The sequence below is a fragment of the Danio rerio genome, chromosome 8 (assembly GCF_049306965.1).
Source record: "Danio rerio strain Tuebingen ecotype United States chromosome 8, GRCz12tu, whole genome shotgun sequence".
Taxonomy (NCBI): Eukaryota; Metazoa; Chordata; class Actinopteri; order Cypriniformes; family Danionidae; genus Danio; species Danio rerio.
The window spans coordinates 60,557,501-60,572,500 of NC_133183.1; the positions used below are offsets into that span (position 1 = coordinate 60,557,501).

At 36.3% G+C, this 15,000-nt stretch overlaps 1 protein-coding gene across 1 annotated transcript in view; it reads left to right on the forward strand.

Annotated features, from left to right (window-relative positions):
* The window catches only part of bin3 (bridging integrator 3), a 107,662-nt gene that overhangs the window by 19,217 nt on the left and 73,445 nt on the right, over nucleotides 1-15,000 (forward strand). Inside the window, exon 2 of the mRNA NM_001123044.2 lies at nucleotides 5,255-5,303. Coding sequence (NP_001116516.1) covers nucleotides 5,255-5,303 — 49 coding nt within the window. The remainder of the gene's footprint in view (nucleotides 1-5,254; nucleotides 5,304-15,000) is intronic.

Genomic DNA, 15,000 nt, shown 5'->3' on the forward strand with positions numbered 1-15,000 from the left:
TCTGTTTCCGTCTCATTAGCTCACACACCTTTGCTTTGACGCAGACGGCATCTCTGCGTTCCTGTCATCCTCAGCTGTCCATCAATCTTCTGGAGCCACACTTCTGTCACATCAATAATAGTGTGTGTGAATGTGTGTGTGCTTGCGGTGGAAAAACCTGTTGTATTTTCCCCTCTCTCTCTCTCTCTCTCCCTTCAGGTCTACCCCAGTCTGTCTTAGGTGTAATTACTGAACAACACATGAGGCAGAGTAGAAGAGGCCGAACGGTTAATTGCTGTTTTTCATTTGGGGAAAGTTGTGAGAAAAGATGAGACTGTGATTTCATTATGCCACCTATTTAGTGCCTTGACAAGTTTGACAGGAATGTGTGCCGTTCCTTTGGGAGTTTGTTCGAGGGTAAAATATAATTAATTTATTTTTAATTATTTATTTTAATGATCTCCATATGATAAGTTTCAGGACTGTATGATATATTGAATATATTCAGGATTTATTTGTTGCTGACAATGTAAAAGCATTTAAGTGGGGTTTTTTTTTTCAAAGATGTTTTGTCATTTGCGGTGGCTCAGTGGTTAGCACTGTAAAAAACGCAGGGTTCCACACAATTCATTTATGTTGTCTCAACACAAATTGATTAAGTTAACTGAACACTTTTAACAAATTCATGTGGATTGAACATAAAAAGTTGTCCCAATGAAATCTCAAGAATTGTGTCTGAAGCTTCAGCTCATTTTAATGAGTTAAAAATAATAATAATAATAACTAGCTTGAACGAGCAAAAAAAAAATTTTTTTTGATAATCGTGATTATCATTTTACATTTACAATTAGTCATTTAGCAGACGCTTTTATCCAAAGAGACTTACAAATGAGGACAAGGAAGCAATTTACACATCTAAGAGCAACAATGAATAAGTGCTATAGGCAAGTTTCAGGTCTGTAAAGTCTAAGAAGGAAAGTATTAGTAGTATTAGTATATATATATATATATATATATATATATATATATATATATATATATATATATATATATATATATATATATATATATATTATTTTATTTATTTTATTTATTTTTTGGTACAGTTAGTGTGATATTCAGAGAGGCAATTGCAGATTAGGAAGTGAAGTAGAGACTAAATAGTTGAGTTTTTAGTCGTTTCTTGAAAATAGCGAGTGACTCTGCCGTTCTGATGCAGTTAGGGAGTTCATTCCACCAACTGGGCAGATTGAGCGTGAGCGTTCGCGAAAGTGATTTCTTCCCTCTTTGGGATGGAACCACGAGGCGACGTTCATTCACAGAACGCAAGTTTCTGGAGGGCACATACATCTGCAGAAGTGAGAGCAGATAAGAAGGAGCTAGGCCAGAAGTCACTTTGTAGGCAAACACCAGAGCTTTGAATTTGATGCGAGCAGCAACTGGCAGCCAGTGCAAACGGACTAGCAGCGGAGTGACATGTGCTCGTTTAGGTTCATTGAAGACCACTCGTGCTGCTGCGTTCTGGAGCAGTTGAAGAGGCTTGATAGAGTTAGCTGGAAGCCCAGCTAGTAGAGAGTTGCAGTAATCCAGTTTGGAGAGAGCAAGAGCTTGAACAAGGAGTTGAGCTGCATGTTCAGATAAGAAGAGTCGGATCTTTCTGATGTTATAGAGTGCGAATCTGCACGATCGAGCAGTTCTAGAAATGTGGTCAGAGAAGTTTAGTTGGTTATCCCTTAGACTATAATCAAACAACCAAAATCTATAATCGTTACATTCCTATTTTACTGTTGATCATCAGTAGACGCCGTCTGCAAAATTATTGCAAACAATTTGAGTTGCATTTAAACAAACAAATTAAATTGAGTACGTTCTACTTCATTTGTTTGCTTAAATTCAGCCAAAATAAATTGTTTACAACAACTAAACTTAAAAAAAAAAGAAAAGAAAATGCATGGAATAATCTTTGAATCCTTTTTTTTCAGTGAACCAATCATCAAAAATGCACGATTGCATGGTGTCATGGCTTTGCAATCAAAAAATGTGATTATAATAGAAGTCAATGGGGGCAAAAACAGCCCCAAACATAACAAAAGGGTAGTCAATTTGCCTATGCAGTGTATTGTTGAGTTGAAATTTAAAGTATTTTCCCAAAATATGTGTCAAAGCTGATATGTGTATCTGCTGAAAACCAAAATGGATGAAAACATCCCCAACAGCACACAAAGGTTAAGGAAATCCATTAAAAAGCATTGTTTTAGCTTCTTGATTCTGACAGTCATGACCAACTCGATGATTAATACCAGCATAAGACAAGTAGGGATGGTGAGAGAGAATGTCACGAAGGAGTAAAATCATATAAGCATATCTTTTCACGTTTCTTTCAATGAGATTTTATCTGCAGACAAAACCAACCGTTGTGACCTAACTGAAGGACGACCTGTAGGCGTATCAGTGTTTTTTTGGCGTTTGCTGAATTGGAGGAAAACCAGACTAAAGTTAACATGCCTTTTACACCCTGAGGGTTTGATCTGCTAAAGAGTGTGAAACTTGATTGTCAGACTTGATGAAAAGTGTGTCGTCTTTGTCGTCATACTGAATTTTGAAAGCCCACAACTTAAGGTGCGGCCATCCAAAATTGAAATGTTATTAAATATAAATACCATGACAAATTCATGGAGCACAGAAGGCATTTTTGAACTTTCACGTGACTAGCTTGAACCCGTTGAGAATCTCCTCAGGGACATATTTCAATGAAACTATGGATTGCGTAAATTACGAATGAAATGGCGTGATTTCACCCACAAAAATTGGCTGATTAATGGTTTGTGTTTCTTCTTTCACTTGAAAATAATTTTTGCCCACAATCACAAAATTAAAAGGTTGAAGACTTCCCATTTTGATGTTTGCCTCAAATAAAATGTACAAAAGTGATTTTGTTTAGGTGAATACAATTGAAATAAGTACACTTAAAGAATATTTTTGTTTAAGAGAGATTTTATTCGACACATTTCTAAACATAATAGTTTTAATAACTTATTTCTAATAACTGATTTATTTTGTCTTTGCCATGATGACAGCACATGATATTTGACTAGATATTTTTCAAGATACTAGTATTCAGCTTGAAGAGACATTTAAAGGCTTAATTAGGCAAGTTAGGGTAATATAAAAAAATTTTATAGCTTAACGGGGGCTAATAATATTAAAAACTGCTTTTATTCTTGCTGAAATAGAAAAATAAGACTTTCTCCAAAAGAAAAAAAATCTGTAATAAAAAAATCACAAGAAGGCTAATAACTTTGATTTCAACCGTATATATATATATATATATATATATATATATATATATATATATATATATATATATATATATATATATATATATATATATGTGTGTGTGTGTGTGTGTGTGTGTCTATGTGTGTATTTATATATATATATATATATATATATATATATATATATATATATATATATATATATATATATATATATATATATATGTGTGTGTATATATATGTGTATATATATATATATATATGTGTGTATATATATGTATATATATATATATATGTGTATATATATGTATGTATATATATATATCAATGACAATAGAAATGTTCAAAAGTGCTCTGCTTCTGTGGAGCAAGATCAGTCTTAAATATAATACATTTACAAAATATAATTTACGCATCCACAACACAATTCACATGTATAAAAACCAATTCGTAAGTTAAAAACACATTTCATAAATACTAAATTCCAATTCATAAATTATATAATTGCACAAATCCAATTCATAAATTAAATAAATACACAAATCCAATTCGTAAATTAAAAAAACAAATCTGAAATACACAAATCCAATTCGTAAACACTAAACACGATCCAAAATTACACAAATCCAATTCCTAAATTCAAAACACGATTCAAAAATACACAAATCCAATTTGTAAATTCAAAAATACACAAATCCATTTGGTAAATGTAATTTTTAACAGTGATTTTAACAGTGTTTTGAATTTATAAATTGGATTTGCGCATTTTTTAATTGTGCTTTGAATTTATAAATTAGATTTGTGCATTTTTTTATCGTGTTTTGAATTTACGAATTTATCAATTTGGAATTTTTGAATTTATGAATTGGATTTAGTAATTCTGAATTGTGTTTTGGATGTATGAATTATATTTTGTAAATATATCATTTTTGAGACTGATCTAGCTCCATAAATTTGCACAAATCCAATTCATATATACAAAACATGATTCATAAATACACAAATCTAATTCGTAAATTCAAAATACGATTTATAAATACACAAATCCAACTCGTAAATTAAAAAAATACACAAATCTAGTTTGGGAATTTAAAACATAATTCATGAATCCACAAATCCAGTTCAGTTGGCTAAAATATTCATGATTTTTTTCTTTTCACAAATATTGTGGTATATATGAATTATGTTTTCAATTTACAAATTGCATTTATGTATTTTGGAATTTGCAAATCTAAATAGTGTGTGTATGAATTTTATTTTCTAAATGTATTACTTTTGAGACTTACCTGGCTCCATACTGTACCGCATGTGAAGATGTGTACCTCAAGTCAACGAAAAGTTTTCATAAACCTGAATTGAATGATGTGAATTTACAGTGTTAAGTAATTCAGAACAGTCGGTTTATCTAAATCACTAAAGAACTAGAATGACTGCTGATCCAGGAGCAGCTGTGAACTCATTATTAGGGGTGCTGGCTGATGATGACCTGCGGTTGCCAGTCGTTTGCCGCGGTGTGTGTTGCACATGTGTGTTTGTGAGACTGCTTCCTGTGAACACCTGAGCCTGTGTGTCTCTGAATGGTCGTTTTACAGTAGAAGAGCGCAGGAAAGTGCATGTGTGTCAGATGTGCACATGCTCGATTCCCCTGGCCGACCACAGGAAGGCTTGTGGCAGCGGCGACAGCCACTTCTAATTACGCGCATCCGCCTCTGATGGATTATGTGGCCCATATGAGAAGATTCAATTTGCTGCTGAGGTTTTCATAGCGAACCTAAAAATTGTTTCTGAAATGCAGCGGACATTAAATCAAACATCTCACCTAATTGGAATTCTGTTTTAAAAAATGGCTGGCTTTTAGTATGATAAAGATTTGAAAATGTAAATAATTTAAATATATTAAATATATTAATTTTGCTCAAGTGTGGTCTAAATTGAATACACTTATTGATGCACTCATTGAATTCACTTACTTATTATTTTGCTTTTCTGTTTTCTAGGAATCCTTTCAAAATCGGACAACCGAGGAAACAGATTGTTTCAAAAACGGTAAGACATTTATCAGGGCTCGCAATTAACTTTTTTACTTGGTAGCACCGGTGCTCCCAACTTCAAATATTTAGGAGCGCCAAAAAAAAAAATTTAGGAGCACCCACAAAAATAAATAAGCACTATTGGAAATTGTATTTTAAGGGATTTATTGCATTTTAAAACAACATCAATTAGGACTAACAAAAACCAGAAACAACTAACTAACTAATGCTGCGAAGACTTACTATTTGTGCAATAATTCCAAAATGTATGTCTAATAATTATAGAATAATAATGATGATGAAAATGACAATGATATTAGCAATGAATTGCATTTCTCATTATGATGCTGCCTTAAATGTGCTTGAATGTGAGTTATCTGCTGTAAAAGTCTGTTACTTTATGAAAAATAAATGTATGGTTTGCATCAAACAAAATTAAAGCATTGCAGTAAGAAATATTCATTTTTGCACTATTGTTTTTATATGCATGTCAATTTAATAAGTAAGATTTCTGCCACAAAACAAATGACAGATTATAATAAATCTTTTAATTCAATGCTGAAAGCTGCAACATCAGTCATCAGTAACTAAATAGCAAAATAATAAACGTTTCAAAAAAGAACAGACAAAAAAAGTAAGAAAAGTCTCACTTCTATCACCCTTTTTTTGGTTTCAGTTTATGTCAATTTAAATGCTCAGTCTCGTCATGAGCTGATCTTCATTTTTCTGTGTTAGTGTAAAGGCAGGCGAGTCAGCCGACCCAATATATGAGCCAGCAGGACTCTTGCGAAGACCACCTGCGAAATACCGCACTTTAAGAGCCGCAGTTTCAGTGTAAACTTAAAGGCGAGCATCTTTGGCGAATATCTTTACAGTATTAAATTTCACATTTAGCGGATATTTGCGCTGAACATGCAGTGAATGCAGCGCATCGAGATTCAGACACCTTCTCCGAAAACACTCGATTGATCTCGGCTGGCGGATCAACATTCACTATGTCATGATCGCTTTCATCTGAGCCTCAACTTTAGGTGAGGTTTGCAAAGCTGCTCAGCCGTTTGCATTTCCCGTGGTTATTAAAGGTCCCTCCCTGTCATCTAACAGCGGAATGCCTTGAGTGATTGACAGCTAATATGAACCAATACAGCGGCAGGGAAAAGCGATTTAGCACGTTTTTAGAAAAAATCAAAACAGGTCGCACTAATATATTATGAGGTCGCATAGATTAATTTTCGGGCGCATATGCGACCAAAATGGTTGCAATTTCAAGCCCTGTTTGTAGAATTGCAATAACTTTATTGTTTTCTGTTATTTCAGTCAAACCGGACACCGGTGCATTTCCGAAAATCATCGTTTGTCAACTAAGGTCATAAGTTCCGTCATTACAAACATAGTTCATTGATTTGGCGTTTCCCAAATCCATCGTTCCAACAAACATTTGCAAACTGCGTTGCAAACTTGCACGCTTGCAACTACACCTGTAGTTAGAAACATAGTTCCTGGCTGTGTTCCATTCTCTGTTATCCCCCCTATGCCCTATTCATTTAAAACCTTCTAACATTTAAACTTGGAATGATTAAAAACAAAAAAGCATTAACGCCATCACTCTTAGGTGTAATTTGCTTTCAAAGCAAAATTGAAAATGTATTTTTACAGTTCAGATTTAGCGATCTTCATGTTTACAATTGTGCTTCCTTCGCAGTGCACTTTGAAAACATTGATGTCATTTTAAACACAGCCATGGCTCATGACGAAAGCTATAGGTGACCTTTTATTTAAAATCGGAATTTATGTTACGTCTCTAAAGCTTGTGAACACAAAAACACATGGCATACAATATTGCTTTTAATTTATAGTAGGCTATTTATTAAGTGTCTGTACTGTATATGACATGAGACTGTTGGTTAGAACATTTCTGCAGTGGTTTGCATGTGTCAAATTGTAAAAGTAGACTTTTAAAAAAAACTATCCTACTTAATAATATTAATAATATTAATAATAATAATAATCGTCATCATCATCATTAATATTATTATTAAATTAGGATTTTTTTAGTTTCCTAATAAATAATAAATATTACGTTATAACTACATTTTAGTTTTACGTTATAACTAGCTCGGTTCAAACGATGGATCTACCACCGAGAAACGATGGGTATTGGGAAACACTCGTCACTACATTGTTCTTTTCCCAAACAATGCATCGTATTATAATAGCTCAGTCGCGAGTTACATCGTTGCTTGGCAAACGCACCCCAGGTCGATTAATTGTTCGTGTTTACTACAACATACACTAACCGGCCACTTTGTTAGGTACACCTGTCTAACTGCTCGTTAACACAAATTTCTAATCAGCCAATCACATGGCAGCAACAAAGAACACTGATCGCTCACTTACCAAATCTGTAGAGACAGAACATTCAAAACCTACTGGAGCAGCGTCTTTTAACACTGACGACCCATGTCTCGAACGATTCTACTTTTTCTTCTAATTACGGTTGGCGATGTGGTGTCTCTCTCTGCATCTGAACACTGTAAATGTAACTGTCTCCTCTAAGCTATGTCATGCATATTAATGAAGTTGCACCTCATACACAATAGAGCGCGCTGATTGGTTAGAACCAAGTCTTTCTCATGAATTAATGCTAAAAAACAGCTCAATGACGTACTGGGCGGTACAGACTGTCAATCTCCAAGCTGGAATTTACATGATGATTGTGACGTTGCTTCAGGGCTTGACGTGCTGTCCAAAATCTGATCCGGTACCTCATTTTACCGATGCCCCTCCTCAACTGCCCTCCTCCTCCGTCCGCTGTTCAGTTTCACTTTCTTCCGCAACTCCCCAAACCCTTGCCACTTTCATGCGCGACTTCTGTCCATGCCGGATCCTTTACCCTGATCTTTTCCGGAACTTCGCAATTCACGAATTAAGCATTGCGTTGCTTCGAAATTTATTTTCAAACAAGAAGAACGAATTTTGCCAGAAATAACACAAAAACAACCACTTTTCACTTTTTTTGTGTTAAAAATACACTGGCGATCAAAATTAGAGAACAATTTATAAATAATCAAATCTTCACTGCTCAAAAATTGAAGGAGTTTTTGTCTCGCCTATACCATGCCACCAGAACACCTTTTCCACAAAACAACTAAGACATATTAACAAAAAACATTCTTTTGCAGAAAACACACAGATCAAAAAAAAAAAACTGTAGCATGGAAAAAGATTACAACAAAATGTTCTGAAGGTTATTACAGTCAGCACTTAGTAGGAAGTGTACAGGCCTCTGCTCTGAATGACTTCAGCACATCTGCAGCCACAGGACAGCATTAGTCTCTCACATTGCTCTAGTGTGATTTTGGTCCACTCTTCTTCCAGTCTCCTTCACAGTTTGGTGACTGTAGTGGGTTTCTTGGCCATAACTTTGTCCCCAAGGATATTCCAGAGGTTCTCTATTTGGTTGAGTTCAGGACTCTGGGCAGGCCATGTCATTATTTCAATGTTTTCAGTTTAAACGATTGCCCATTAGGATCCTCCACAGTATCCTGTCCTCATTTGTATTTGTCTTTTGTGGATGACAAGCCTTCTGGGGGGACTTGAATGAGTTTGTGCTTTAGTAAAGATTCAATATTCTTGAAATCACAGATTTGGGATGACCAACTTGTCTTAATATGGCTGATAGGGTCATCCCTTTAGCCTTCATATGGACAACCTGCTGCCGGAGGCTTTCAGTAACTTTAGAACGACCCACCATCTTGCAGAGTCGGTGAAACTGGAAGTTAGGCTACCAGTTAAATAGGGGTTGACAGATAATCAAGAAAATTAGCACTAGGTGCCAGAATAACACCAATAACTGTGAGGTCTCTCAAAGTGTTCTCTAATTTTTTATCAGTGTGTTTTCTGCAAAATAAAGTTTTTTGTTGAAATGCTTTAGTTATTTTTGGGGGAAAGGTGTTCTGGTAGCAGGGTATAGACTAGGGGTGTCATGATTTCGATTTTTAATCGAAATCGATTGAAATTTATGCTCAATTTCGATTATCGAATCAAAAAATAGAATCGTCGATGCTGCCACGCCCCCATGTCACGTCAGCTTGGCTTGCCAAGCGGGAAAATAACAGGCTTGTTGAAGTGCTTGTTAAACTGCAGACGCAGGAGACCCGTCGACAGAGCTTAAACCCTCTCCTCTTTCAATGAAGTCGCCGGTGTGGAAGCATTTTGGATTTCCAGTGAGTTATGTTGACAACGTTCGTGTTGTCGACAAAAAAAAAACACAGTTTTGCAAGCTCTGCTATGTAAGTATTACGTACAGTTCGTCCGATAGACAACACCGGCATTGTGATCCTCCGCCCGCCCCCATTGCAAATCCGCTCGCGAAAAGTACACACTCAGGCCCTGTTTACATTGTCTTTGTTTTTAAATGGCATTTTAGAACGACAACGATTTGACATCCACAGTGGCGTGTAGCATTTCTGAGCAGCCCTCCTTCCTCTCTACCTCTGAAAATGCACATCACGTGACCACACAGACACAGACGCACACACAGCCATGCGCTTGAGACAGCAGGTCCAAGCAGTCAGAGGACTGCTTTAATCTTTCACTCACTTGTACTTAGTCATTTTAGCGAACACCTCAGATACTGTTGGCTGGTTCCTGTTGGTTGTGCGTCTTTTTTACCGACGCCATTATAACGACACAGATCACTGCCTATTCACGAGTCCCGCAGAAAAAGTGATTGACAGGTGGTAATTATGTGTGTATCTTGCCTTTATTCATTTACTGTATGATTTGTTTATGGGTAAAACAAAGACCATGCAGGTCAGGTAGTTTAAACGGTAGGCTACAAATAATTAATTGGTCATTAATTAATTAATTATTCATAATCGAAAATCGAATCGTGCCTTTAGAATCGAAAATGTAATCGAATCTAGGATTTGGAGGATCGTGACACCCTTAGTATAGACGAGACAACTCCTTTAACTATTGAGAAGTGAAGATGACATTATTTCAAAATTGTTCAATTATTTATAAATTGTTTTCTAATTTTGATCACCAGTGTATGTGTCCTAATAGTGTTTTACAACGCGAGACGTATATATGTCTGTCAACATCTCAAAAAAATTAGTTTTGGTGTTTCATGACCCTTTCAAAGGGAAGTCTTAAATTTGGCTTGATAAAACCTGCAGAAACCCTGTTAAATGTTTATCAGTTATTGTTAATAATCTATTCCACTACAGGAAGACAGTTACAGTTTATGTTTTCTGCTGTAACTAGAGACCACGATATCATTGAGACCCGAGGGTGTGATGTTTTGACTCGAGCCAAACACCTCGCAACAAGCTGAAACCCCACTCTGACAACAGCAGCGTCACTACAACAGAGTTTTCTCTGGCGCCTGCTCGAGGTCCAGGCCTAGATTTCTAGTCCATTCGACTCCAGTGCTGTGGTCGGGGTTTGACTCATTGTTTGAATAGATAGACTGTGAGTTCATAAGCGCTTCTCTGTTATGGACGCCATGCTCTTGTGTGTCCGAGAGTGGGCGTCCTGATCTCTTCCTTATTTCGGAGAGAGGTCAATCAACATTGGTGTGCTTATTTTCCCCTCATCACCTCGCTCCCCGACTCGCCTCCTTTCCTGTTGCACCACACTTCCATGGTCAGCCATGAGTGGGCAGGCACAGGCCGGACACCCGGCTCTAAACGCGGAGCCTTCCCAAATCCTGTTTATTTACAAACGTTGCCCACCGAACCACAGGACAGGAACCCCTGCTGCTGCAATTATGCCGTCATTAACCCCCTACACACAGCGGTAGGGTGGCATGGACACAAGCTAATGTGGCAACACTGCAATAATTACAGGACCTGCAACTGCTGCTTTCCAAATGAAAGATTGCGCTTGTTCTGTTTTCTTAATCTTTGTTTTTTTAGAGTTTGATCTTATTGGCGTTCTTCCCAAATTTCGCCTAAAAAGAGATGCAACTTTTTGCCTTACATTCTTAAGTTCTTTAGGGTCAGCCAAACCCGAACTTACAAGGAAACATTACGATTTTACAAATGATCTGAAAAATGCTTAATTCATATCTCACTTGTACAGTAAATATGATTTTTTAAAGCAGATGTGATTGTGCACAGCCCTAAAACCCCACCCCAATAAACAAGACGGTCACTGGGTGATGAGCACATCATACTAAAATGCACGGCCATTTCTAGACTTTTTGTCACCCTAGGCAAGATTACAACCGTTCAATAAATTGGCTGTTTCTCAATTCCAAGAACGCAGAGAACGGACTTGTGTTCTTGTGGAGAGCGGGCTTGCCAGGTGTCATCGGAAGAACGAACTCAGGAGACCGCGAGGGCAGAGAACGCATCCTGTGAGAAATGGGATGCTGCGTTCTTCCTGATGGTCACGTGACCTTCACGCGTTTTAGATGGAAATTATTTAAACATTACAGCACTCATACAACGATTTATTGTTTTTCCCCTCTTCAAAATATATACTTTGCATAAAAACATTATAAATATACTCTGCACAATATAAATAAAACACATTTTAATACGAATTTCAGCAAACAAACACCCTTAATGTGTTTATTCCTTTATTAAGATGTTCATGGTAATGTTTACTTTCACCGGTTCATTTAGGGAAACTCTTGAGGTAAATAAATGATATCTCTGAACTTTAATAATAAATCTAAATAAAATGATGCGCTTCCCACCTCCAGTCGCAATGACTTCTGGGACTTCCAGAGCAAGTCGGTGCTCAAGTCTGCATCAGTGCGTCCTCGATATCAAGATCACATCCGTGAAGTTTCACGTGTCCTCCGTACTTGCGATCTTGAGTATTGGAACTGAACTTAGGCAGCTGATGATGACGTTGCACGAGAACACGAGGACGCAAGACCGCTGAAGAACGCATATTGAGAAACAGCCATTGTGTTTGCTTCAAAAGTGGCCCAAGACCAGGGATTCTCAACCAGTGAGTCTCAAGATAGCTTAATTATTGAACTATAATTATTTGATTTCATCATTAAATCTGTTTTATATAGAAATGATTGGTGTAATGGCATTTCCTGCTTTCTGTTATTGAATACTTCGGCAAAGAGAGCCTCACTGTAAAATACAGACTTAAAGGGCCATGAAACGCCCTCGTTTCAGCAGGGTGTTTTCACACCTCTACTTTGGAAAAAGTCAGGAAAGTGGGCGTGTCCAGCTCTGTTTAGGGGGGAGTCTCGGAGGAACTAAAGAGGGATGGTGTGGGGGTGTCTATTTGGGCACGCGCTGCGTTTCAGAGTCAAACCACACACACACAGGGGAGAAAGTGACTGTGTTTACATGGACATCTGTAGTCGAATTATTTGCCAACTTATTAAATGGTGGACTTTAACTGCAGTTTGGCTCTTTCATTCAGGGAATTCAGTCATGCCCCTCGCGACAAACGAGATATTTGATTCGAGGAACTGCTCTAAGTGTGTATTTTTCATGCAATGTTTGATCCCGCACGGCGAATGTGAGAAAAAAACCTTTAGCATTTCCTGGAAACTTAGATGCACACGGCAGGTAGCGTCAGAAAGCCGCGTGTGTTATTCTGGTCACAAAATGCAGTGAAAATCCTACACGAGGTTAAAGTTTGGTTGTGATGCTAACATGTTTACACTCAGTGCAATAGTTAGTTCGATACGAACAAACTGAATAAACAAAGAGCACTGGTCGCTCACTTACCAAATCTGTAGAGACAGAATAATCACCAGCAACTAGAGCCGCGTCTTTATTAAGGGGAGACTACAAGCGAATCCGGATCTCAGCGTTTGCAGATGAGAAGAGCTCTCAGGTAAACAATAATCCTCCTTAGACACGTAAGTTATTGTTGTCGAGCGTCGCGTACACTGTTAATCCACACGTGACTCCAGCTGAGCTCTCACAGAGAGAAAATGAAAACAAAACTTCACTGCAGCAAACTATAAAAGCAACACTTCACGCTTGTTTTGCCAACACAACGTGGCGTCTCTGTCGTCTAAACACTGTGACAGTAATGAATATTAATGAAGTTGCACAATAGAGCGCGCTGATTGGTTTGAACCAAGCTTTACTCATGCATTAATGCAGCACACTGTAAGACGTAATAAGACACACTCTGGCACAGACGTCCAGTCTGCACGCTGGAATACACGCTATTATCTCATGACCGTGACGCAGCTTCAAAAATTTGTTTCAAACCGGAAGTTCGAATTTGCTTGAAATAACGCAAAAACAACCAATTGACGCTTTTTAGTGAAATATAGGTGTCCTAATAGTGTTTTTAGCAGTGTGGGACACATATACGACTGTCAACAGCTCAAAAAATGTGTTTTGGTGTTTCGTGACCCTTTAATCGTGGCTGCACTTGCAATCGTTGCACGTCAACTAGGACCACATGCTCCGCTATATTAAGCAAACCGCAAATGTAAAGGTAATGATGGTTAGAGTTATAACCAGTTTGCGCGTGCCGCACGTCTGCGACTCATATCAGAATTGCACATCTCTGTTGATTCACAAACTATGCGTGCACTCTTTGTGTTGACTCTTTATAATATCAGCATATTTGGTGTCCAAATGAATGTTTTATAATGCAAGAGCGAGTGTATTATAACAGACGCATGCCCATACAGTAGGATCTAGCGAGACTTGTGGTGTTTTAGTAAACAGCTGTTCACTACTGTCAACAAACTCCAATAATATCCTAAAAACCTAACCGCCTACAGATTGATGTTTCAACAGTACTTTACTGTACTTTTGTTTTGTTTTATTTATTTTAATAGATATGATTAATAGATTATTCGTCAGTTCAATTCAAGGCAACAGCTTTTTTTGTCATAAGTTGTCCTTTCAGGTTTATTTATTTAAAAAATGCCCAAATACTCTGCAGTTGTAGAAAATTACCTGAAAAATTCAGCAGCTTTAAATCAGTGTGTGTTATTGAAAATAAATAACTATATAGTATTATATATTCTATATTAAAATATATTTATATATATATATATATATATATAAATATATATATATATATATATATATATATATATACATATATATATATATATATACAGTTGAAGTCAGAATTATTAGCCCACTTTGAATAGTTTTTTCTTTTTGAAATATTTCCCAAATGATGTTTAACAGAGCAAGGAAATTTTCACAGTATGTCTGATAATATTTTTTTCTTCTGGTGAAAGTCATATTTTTTTTGTTTCGGCTAGAATAAAAACAGTTTTAAATTTTTTTAAAAAACATTTTAGGGTCAAAATGATTAGCCCCTTTAAGCTGTATTTTTATTTATTTATTTTTTTTGCGATAATCTACAGAACAAACCATCATTATACAATAACTTAATTACCTAACTACCCTAACCCTAACCTAGTTAAAAAAAATGTGTGTGTGTGTATGTATGTATATTTATATATATATATATATATATATATATATATATATATATATATATATATATATATATATATATATATATATATAATAATAATAATAATAATAGTAAAGGCAAAATAAATGTTTTGCTTATAAATAAAGGTTTGAAATAAGCATTTTCTCTAGACAATCAGTTTGATAAAAAATGTCAGATATGGGCCTTCAAAAAAATTGTAGAAGGAGATTGGGCCCGAAGTGAAAGAATCATAAAATATACAGTAAAAAAGCGGTAGCCATGGTTGCCGGAATTTTACCGTCAAC